At 37.7% G+C, this 10,144-nt stretch overlaps 1 protein-coding gene across 2 annotated transcripts; it reads right to left on the reverse strand.

The window, feature by feature from the left end:
• Positions 1-1,206: 1,206 nt before the first annotated feature.
• Positions 1,207-8,042, reverse strand: LOC131785023 (putative histone-lysine N-methyltransferase PRDM6). Of its 2 annotated transcripts, none has more exons than XM_059101874.2 (5): positions 8,018-8,042; positions 4,708-4,864; positions 3,423-3,703; positions 2,779-3,043; positions 1,207-2,456 (listed from the first exon to the last, which is right to left on the reverse strand). In XM_059101874.2, exons 2-5 carry the CDS (start codon positions 4,862-4,864, stop codon positions 1,771-1,773), a joined length of 1,389 nt encoding a protein of 462 aa, XP_058957857.2. In that variant the 5' UTR covers positions 8,018-8,042; the 3' UTR covers positions 1,207-1,770. The 2 variants fall into 2 exon arrangements, with proteins under 2 accessions (XP_058957857.2, XP_058957854.2); XM_059101871.2 differs by lacking the exon at positions 8,018-8,042 and adding an exon at positions 6,714-7,244.
• Positions 8,043-10,144: the final 2,102 nt, after the last annotated feature.

Genomic DNA, 10,144 nt, shown 5'->3' on the forward strand with positions numbered 1-10,144 from the left:
CGAGTGCGTGTTCATAACACTTACGAAGTGGTAAGGCCAAATGGATTGTTCAACAGTAAACCCATTGATTGATAGAGTAATCTAGTGTTATCAACTGAGTTGATAACGTAAATTTGCCATCGTAGAGAGTTTAAAGGCTGACGTTTCGAGCGTTAGCCCTTCGTTTGCTCTGACAAACGTCAGACTTTAAACTCTTTACGGTAGCCAATTTACGTTATCAACTCAGTTGTTAAAATTAAATTACCCTGTTATACTCTCCCACTGACGCAGCACCTGAAAATGAGCATCATGTTCTTCAACGGGTTTCGAACCCGTGCCTTGGCGTCACCTTTCACCTGGAAATATCATTTAGTTTCCATTTTATTCCGAGAATTTCCGTTGTGTATAATATTTTGTCAGCCTGACATGATAATTCAAAGTGATCTAAGTGATATTTTTACGCCCTGTTATTTGCTCCAAAGTTCTTGTATGTCACAAATGAACTAATATACACTAATATGATAACACTTGCGCGAAAATGTTATCTATCCTGTAAATTCTTTTCAACCGCAATAGTACTGGTTATATCACAAATATGAACAGCTCTTGAAGCAATGCAACCGATATAGCTATAGCAATTAGGTTAAATTATCTCGATATCTTATCAATACTTTTTCATTAGCAGGCCGTATTTGCTCCTCATAAACAATACAGTGTTCGCCTCAAACGAAGCTTGTACAGCTCAAGATAATTTGGTTTTATTAACTGAGTTGATAAAGTAAATTAGCCACTGTAGAGAATTCCTAAAACTGACGTCTCGAGCGTTAGACCTTCGTCATCCACTCTGACGAAGAGCTAACGCCCGAAACATCAACTTAAGAAATTGCGGTGGCCAATCTACATCATTAACTCAGTTGATTAAACCAAGTTCTCTTTTGATATTGCCCACCGACGCAACACCATAGTTTCTTTACATCCTACAAATTCCTCACAAGGTCACATCTTTTTAAACTGTGGACAAATGTGGTCTGATTACCGATTGACTCAGTTATTTTCAACAATACTTCAGTACAGTGCTGGTATTAGATTGGAGCTACTCTAATGTTGCAGAATAACGTTCCTCCATCCATCCCACAGACTCTGTTAATGGTAACTCGTAAATCGCCATGCAGAATGAAATGTGGAGACTGAGTAATCAAGTGATCAATTATTTTATTATAATCGTCAATTAAAGGTGCACTACAACTAATAGCCTTTTTACATCAACGGCTTGTATACATAACCACTTGCTAAGGATAAATATTCAAAGACGCTGTACGCGTCATACGTCGGTAAATAACTATGATAATTAATAAAAGCCGTGCCGTGCCGTGCCAGAACAGGTTTATTTATTTCAATAAATTGCGTTAGAAATTTCAAAAATGAGTTGATTTGAATGTAAGCTAATCACATAGCCTAAAGAGAAATCCAATTCTTTTTACGATGAAACAGTGAAATAAGCGGAATGTTTATATATTAGGGACACGCGAGAGAGAAAGAAACCAAGCCGAACTACAATACAGCGTTCTTCATCTAAAGAATCTACTCTAAAGTTAATAACTCAGTGGACATAAACATGTTACCTCCTGTACATGTGAAGCTAAGTGTAAGATTAAAATCCCCTTAGTTGTCATTCCATGGTGTTTTACTCACTTCACTTGGCACTCTTCAACATTATTTGTAATACATAATGAGAGTTATCATTTTTAAGATTTCAGTCAGGATGCAGCTAACTTCATTCCCTGAAAAATTTTAATTTACGCAAATCCTACGATGTCGGCTAAGCTGGGAAGCTTGTGAAAATGACTTCCCACACCGTTCGCACGAAAATGGCTTCTCTCCAGTATGCGTGCGCATGTGATTATTCAAGGTGGTCGCTCCACTAAACGATCGCAGGCAGTACCCGCATTTGAAGGGCTTCTCGCTCACGTGAACAACTGCGTGCATACGCAGCTCTTTTGGTTGAGCAAAAGATTCATGACAATGGCCACATCGGTAGGGCTTACAAGACATGCGCGAACAAAGATGATTGTTCAGAAGAGAACGCTGAGTGAAGGACATTTTACACTGACCACATTTGAAATCATCACACTCCCTGAAGTTCTCCAAAACTTTCTCGTATATCTTGCGGTATCCAGTAGTCAGCTGAATTCCTGTGGTGGTTATCGAGTTGTTTTCTGCAGGTGACATACTATTGCTTGATTCTTGTTGCCTTCGAGGCCGCTTGAGAGGTCGTTCTGTTTCTTGAAGGAATGATTTGTCCACCAGCCGCTTACAAGGAGGGGAGCTGTAGTTAACATTAGGCTTGCTGCTCCTTGCTTGATGGTCAGCTTCGTGACTGACATTATCAGGAGAGGTTTCTTGTTCCGTCTGTGGTTGCGCACTTGAAATAGTGACGCTGTCAGCATGCTTCGTGCTTGATGCTTTTCCTTCGAAATCTAGAGAAGAAAATGGGATTTCATTTGAAAAAGATGAAAACAAATTATATAATTAATTGCTGAAATAGCATCTGATTCAAAACAGTCATGTGTAAAATATCTTCATTTATGCATGTGAATTTTCTGAACTCAAGAATTGAAAGGCAACGTTTTTCGAAATTCGTCGTAGAATAAAAATTTAGCTAATGTGAGTTAATTTACTCCTTAATTTGGGTCCGTTTGAAGAGCAATATCTTAATATTTGCTAAATATAGCATCAGAAACATAACGTTTTTGAGGCATATAATAATTTTGTTTAACTGGTTTTTAAGAAATATTTCACCTGGAAAGTGTTGTGAAATATTCTTCGTCCAGTTACCGACAGGTATCCCCATGTGCTGCAAGTAATAGTTATCATCATACCACACCAATAACTCTGTACCACTTGGTATTTCACGGAAAGCGCGATAAAAGATACTCTTGTTGTGCTGAAATGCAAACATGTTTTGCTCCTCTTTGTGACGAGCGCAACGAATAAAGCGCATCCAGCTCGAAGTCTCCATATCACTACCGTCTAAAAAAAAGGCCAGTTTCTCGTTCTCGTAGACCTGCAGCAAGAGAGAATAACGTATTTTTGTTGGAGCTGACCTTAGTGCTATTGGATCAGCAAAAGAAATGACGAACTTAAACAGAGAAAAAGAAAAAAGGGTTGTGAATTTTATTTGCTCAGCCTTCGAGTTATGATTTATTTGTCTTGAGCTTTACAGAAGGAAAGGGGTTGAGTCTTCCAAAGGAGCCGAATTCAGTAATAAGACTTAGAAAACCTGACGCATGATTTATCAGTGAGATACAGTGAACTTGCAGCGATTCAGGCAAAACAGTGTAACGGTGTAACAGTGCCTGATTTCGAGATTGTGACATTTCAAAGATTAAAAGTTGGTGTATTAATTTAAAAGTGATAAACCTATGGTCTACGCGCGCACATACCTCCCACATGTATGACGTGTCTATATCCGGGGTAACGATATCAGTTGAAAGGTACTTTCCTTCATATGGACCAATCCATGTTCCCACGGGAATATGCTGCTTTGCGCAAACTCCATAACCCTCCTCTGGGATTCCAGACAGGCAAAGTTTCACTTCATCTGGGAACGAGGCCACAGCGTAGCTTAGTTTTGCATTCCTTGCAGACTTTTTTTGACCTGTTTCCATGGCTACATCAATCCATCTTCCATCTGGCGTTGTTTTGGGGACCTTGGATTGTTGTTCTTTTGGATAATAACGAGTGTCAGTGAAATAAACTAATTTTTATTAGGAGCTAATTCATTTTTTATATTTCTGTTAAGTTATTTTCTTTATCAGTATTCCGAATTAGTCTGTCAAAAGCCTAATACTCTGACAGTTAAATAAAGTCTGCCACCACACCATGGACGCAACTGAAATGTTGTGTAATGTAAGAACATAATATTTGGTGGGATTCAGTGTCAAATTTTTATTCTTTTCACCACGATGGAAATAAATAAATCGTTATCTCTTAGTTTAATTTGTTCGACCCTCAAAAATTAAAGGTGTTCTTGTTAGCAGAATTTATAGTTATTGCATCGCCACTTTTTCACTGGAAGTGCAAATCTCTTGTTTGTTGAACCGTTTTGGAGACGCACAGAACAGAAAATAAATATCTTATTAACCTTCACCTACTAGTCTACACTATAAGCTACGGATCCTCCTTTGTTTAGTTTCGCTGTACGACTTATGCCAGCGCTTGATTCATATGCCGAAGGGAAAAACTCGGTCCGTAACTTATGTTGCTACGCGATTCAGGAGGTTCGAGTGCCAATAGCTAAAAGCAACCAATTAGATTGCTCCATTTATGGTCCCGCAAGGGCTCATATTTTCCCAAAATCGGACCGGGTAATGTCCCAGTTGATCCCGCGCGACTCCGGGGAGGATTTTGCCCGATCAAATCAAGGTAACTGTCCACCGGATAAATAGTTCTAAGACCGTAAAATGTGTAGTTAGAAACTCCGTGTATTCACAACGAACTAGAAAAATCGTGACGTGAAGGTCATGACGGTACGGACCTCGTTTCACTCGGTCTCTACCGACACGGACTTGTGGCTGGTCATATACATACATGTGTGGACCCCGAAATCGTTTAGTAAGAGTTAACGCTTTACTTCTTCATCGACCTATTATTAATAATTCATCAAAAATTATTTAATATAATTAATCTACAGTACGATTTTAAAATCTTCATCGACCTTTAATTTACCTGAGCTTTCCATGTCTTCTTCAGTCATCGTTTCTAAAATGTGTACCTCTTCCACAGAATTTCTTCCGTACAGAACATACTGCAGATCTTCTTCAGTAAAATGCCCCCCGTACTGTGAAGAAGTATCAGATCCTGTTGATGATGGCGGACCGTCCATCTAATTAGAATTAAAGTACAAGATATGTGAATATTCCAGCAAGCATTACCATTTTCATTATCAACATTCGTTTATAAGCGACAAAATTGGATTTAAATTTGGGTAATTATAAGATACCTTCCTGACACAAATATTTCAACTAGTTACTGTCTTCACTAGATTTTCTTTAGTCTGAAAAATCGTGCTAAGCAGTGTCCAATGAAATTCTGTCGCATGGTGTCGTTGCGCAATGTTGCAACGGAGTTAGTTCCGGAAATCGGAGCTAGTGCGTAACTAATCAGATATGTGGAAATTTATATGGGAAAAATCGTTCTCTGTCTTGTTTAGTCAATGATTAGAAAATAATTTATATCCGTTTAATCAAAGGATCAACGTAATCGTCTGATTTCGGAAATTAAAGAGATATCCTTCCAACTGAATATTGCGAAACTGCCGTGATCGGTTGCTTACGATGCTAATCAGGGCTACTTAAAACTCGATCTCTGAATGGTCAAATTGCGGCCGCACCCCAAAAAGGAAACCTCTTCAAGTGGTGTCGAAACTTCCTGCTAAATTGCAAAGAACGACGAAGGAATATAAGATACATTTCAATGAAAATGGATCTTTGAGTTTCTTTTTTGCAATTTATTTTTTCATACACGTTGAAAATCCTACGACAAATTAACAATACATCATAAAAAGAGGGTTTCAGAAAGGTTAAGCGTCAGCCGCAAAACGGCCAAAACATTTTGCCGTTAAGCCTTAAAATTGACAAATTTTAACCGTTAGTCGTAAAAGCCATCATCTGTTTGAGACCACTTAGGAACATTTTCTGTAGTTATGCTATCTCTTAAATTGAAACTATTCAGTATTGTGATTAAAACACTGATCGATTGAAGATATAAAATCAGTAATCGTTACAGTTCAATTCCTCAAAACTGAACTATAATCTCGGTGAAATAACGAGTTTAATGACTCAAAATTGACGATGTATGATTGGGTTAGTTGCTCAATCATTGTCTGCTAGTAAATTTAGCCATGTTTAGAATTGAATGGTTCAAGAAAAATGTCGCTGCTTGAAGTGATCCTGAATGTCGCAAGAACATAAATGTCTACTGTTCTCTTTAAATTACATTTTGTTTACGCACAATTCAGCTCTTTCTTCCTAGTACGCAAAAGAAAAAAATCCCAAAATTTGAATGACTGAAATCGTCAAACCAACAAGTGGTATTGATTCGATTGCGAAACGAAATATATACAACAGCAGAAGTCCTTTTCAATTCGTAGGTACAATAGTTTACATTAAATAGCTTACGAGAGAGGTTCTAATGACAACTCGGCCACTTGAATGTTTGCACGTCTCTCCTAACACTTCGACGTGTATATTTCAGTGACAATTTAAAATCAAAATACGATTTATGTGCACAGAAATAACTTTCAATAATCCAACATAATGGGGCTGGTGTATTCTTTGTTTCACCGGTGACATTTTTGTTTAAACGTTCTTGTGAAAGTAAAACAAAAGACGGCCAGGGACCATTTACGACGGCTGCAGAGCCACTTTCATCAGAAAGGGGTCAAGAAAAGGGAGGCTCACAAAGTAAATAGAAAAACATTTAAGACAAACAACTGGAGAATGGTGAACAAACCAGACTATTACACAGAAGTGATGGCAAAACTGAGCTGAGTTCTCGCCACAAAATGTTCTGAGGAAAGAGGCGGCAACAAAATGAAGAACAGCGCTAAGTAGAAACTGAACAAAACTCAGTCTCGTATTCCTCCATTATTTCGTATACGTCATGGCTGAAAAGATGAAATAATTGCCTTTCTTCTAATGATCATCAATAATAACAGACCTATTTTGCCTTACCTTTGAAAGCGCTTGGATCTCTTCCAAGTTCATCGCCGCCTCATCAACTGCGAGTGTTTCTCAGAAAGCCCTGTTAATCTAATGCATGCTACTTTACCAAATGTAATTCGGTTATCAACCGACCAATTAGATCAATTTGAGCACGAGGCCTCTTTACATCTAGCACAAATACTTGGTTATTTTAAGAATGATCTACTAAGAATCCTCCTCGCCCTCGCGGTGTTCAAAAGTACTCCGTATTTGTGGAACACTGAAGACAATGTAATAAATATTTAATGAGGGCGGCCATATCAATGGCAAGCTTCAAAAACGAGCGAAAAAAAACTTCCGATATCTTGCCCTGAAAGCTGGAACAATAAGTACTTTGAACACGAGAATCATCTTTTAGTTTTTATACCCTTTTTTGAGTTCCTGGTTCACCATCAAAGTGAGATAAATGACCGCAGTGCGCATTTTGCTTTGGAGCCGTTATCAATATCTATTGCAAGGGAACACTGAGTGCACGAATCACGACATACTATACTGTAACTTCAATCAAACTGCAAAAAACGGCAAGAAAGAAAGTTTATATGTCTTGCAGCCACGTAGCGAAGTACTCATTTGTCGCAGAGAGAAGTATTAAGATTTTTCTTTCGGCTTTCAAAAACTGATTTGTGATATGCAACAAGTGCTACGTTCCAACAACGAAGTGGTTAAGTGCCGCAAAAAGAGAGCCTTGAAAGAAAGTATAAATACCGCAGTTTAACCGCAGTGCCAAGATATAAAATTTGCGTTTAAATATTTTTCTCTATGCTTTCACTTAACTATGTAGCAACGAAATGCAGCTTCAATTTTTGTGCTTTGAATTGCGTTAGAATGGAGCTGAATGAGCCACGCTTGAACCCACGTGCTGGTAGGTTTTCAATGCATGACAGCAGTAGATCGGGGTGGGGTTTATTTGACATTAGTGAGCTGTGCTCGTCAATCCTTTCTGATCAGAATAACAGAGGCAAACAATTGGAAACAGTTTTGAGACAGCCTATTCAAATGCTTTTACAGTCCAAAAGAAACAGCTTCAATAAATATTTGCTTTTTCTTTGAAATTATTTCAAAGAGGAATTCAACAATGCTTTTAAACAGGGCAGAGTTGCCACAATGCGTTTGACGTAAACAAATGACAAGGAACTCAAAACCCCGACGTACCTGCATAAAATTGCAAAAATAAAATGCAAGCTTTTCTAGAATATTAATGGATAGCAAATCTTACAAATTTCAGTGACATTTCAAAGTAAATAACACAAATTTGTCATGATAGTTAATCCTACCTTGTATGTCAACGAACGTTGCTGATTTGATTTTAGCAGATTTAAGGGGGCTAACGTTTCAACAATTTCAACTCTCTTTTACAACGTCTACGAGCCATCAATTCATATGACATTTTCGCGATTAAAAGTGACTGTTTCTCTTAGGGCCATATGGCCTTTTTCTGAGAGCTAACAAATTCAAAGTTAAGTTTCAAAATTGACACTCTTTATGATGATATCACCCTTTCAAATCAACGGCTTATAACACGCGATGTATAAGCTCCAGTCTTGGTTTTAAAATCAAATGAAACAAGGAATTGAATCAGTATAAAATTGCTAAACATCCTTAAATAAGGAGATATATAATGCTTGCGTACAGCAGTTTGTGTTTCCAGTGAAAGCTCTTAAACGGTGAGTGCTCAACTAAAATTTTTAAAAATCGATTCTCTCCCTGAAGGTCTGATATTTCCTATGAAACCTGAAACGAGGTATGTATCTGTGGTATAAAATTTTGAAATATTTAATGGAATTAAATTGACTGAAATGAAATAAAAAGCATAAAATACTTTGGTCGTTGCCCAGAACTGCAGTTGGGTTGTTTTACCAAGAAAATATATTTATAATTCCTGTTTGGTTTTTACGTGTCTTGTTTCCACTTCCTGTCACTTGAATTAATAATTCATTATAAACATGATACTTTGTAATAAGCTAAGTGAGAAGCCGAAGTCCTTAAATGGAACTCGAAGCTGAAACCTTGGCTGATGGATCAGTTAAAGCCTAGGCAAGCCAGCTGAACTAGATGTGGGAGCCACTTACGAGTCTCTTGAAATTCGGTATTCTTGCTTTTATTTCCCGTCTGTCGCAGCTTTTAGTGAGCGAATTCCTCTGTTAATGCACTTTTTATCATATACTGCAGACTTCTGCCATCTGTTTCTTGTAGATCGACAGAGAAGAAGTGACAGGCACATGAAAAAGGCGAGTTCTTTACGACTATTAGCTTTGCACCGTGGAATATCGACAAAAAATTTACACGTTCTAAAAGGTGCAACGTTTTCAAGCGAGTATTATCTGTATCCTCCTCGTGTTTGATTACTAATAGCGCGTTACTGAAGCGCACTTGTCAGTAGCTTAAATCTTCAACGTTTTTCTTTAAATTTAAGGGTGTAACATTTATATTGAGGAGGATGACAAAAAGATTGTGATTAACGCAACAGAGACAGCCATCCGAGGCCAGTAGCCTCTAAAATGACTTGCATTTATCATTAATCACACTTCAGTTTAATCTGGTTTGAAAAATACTGCATTGTATTAGCTACTTGCAGTATTCAACTTTCTTTTGCACCCGGATTCTTTTCCCGCCATTTTTTTGCGCATGTGCAAAGCCTCTGCACTTATGTGACAAATTTCTATGAGAATTGAGGCCTGAATTCACCTTTGGGCTTTTTCAAAAACGTATTAACTTCCTTCACTATTTCTCAAATAACTCTTTTTCCTACTTAGTTTGTATTTATGCTTCAGACCAAATTCGTTAAGTTTGAAAGCCTGAAGATTTTTTCGGGGAAAGACAATTCCAATAATACTCTTTAGGTTGTTTATTCTTTACCATTGTTCTATAGCTCATAATCTCTCTCTAGAACCAAAAAATCGCGGGTCATGAGGAAACTTGTGATCTATTGATGTCAGTTATACCGATGCAACAGGCAGTCATTACGACAGTCCTTCTTTGTTCCAAAAAATTATACCCAAGAACTTGAAAATCCCTCGAATACTAACTAGTTTAAAACTCACTGTTGAATGGATTAGTTTTGCTCAGCCGCGCAACTGTTAACAAATAGGATTTTTCAGACTGAGTGAAACTACTAGTTTCAGAAATTCAAAACACTTCTCAGAAGTCGAGGGCACATGAAACTTTCATGTGCCCTCGACGAGAAAACAAAATGATGCCAGGAGCTTTTTTTGGCATTCAACTTCCAGGCCATAATATTGCTCCTCTTCCATAAGCGTTCCTGCAATCAGCTATAATGCTATTGAAATAACTTCTTCGCAGTTTACTCGTTGCTTCTGTCAGGATTCCGACAAAATTCTGAGGATTAATATCAGGGCTGTATGGTCAATATACAAATATTAAAATACACCTTTAAGGCATAT

Source organism: Pocillopora verrucosa, chromosome 4, assembly GCF_036669915.1.
Source record: "Pocillopora verrucosa isolate sample1 chromosome 4, ASM3666991v2, whole genome shotgun sequence".
In the NCBI taxonomy this organism is placed as follows: domain Eukaryota; kingdom Metazoa; phylum Cnidaria; class Anthozoa; order Scleractinia; family Pocilloporidae; genus Pocillopora; species Pocillopora verrucosa.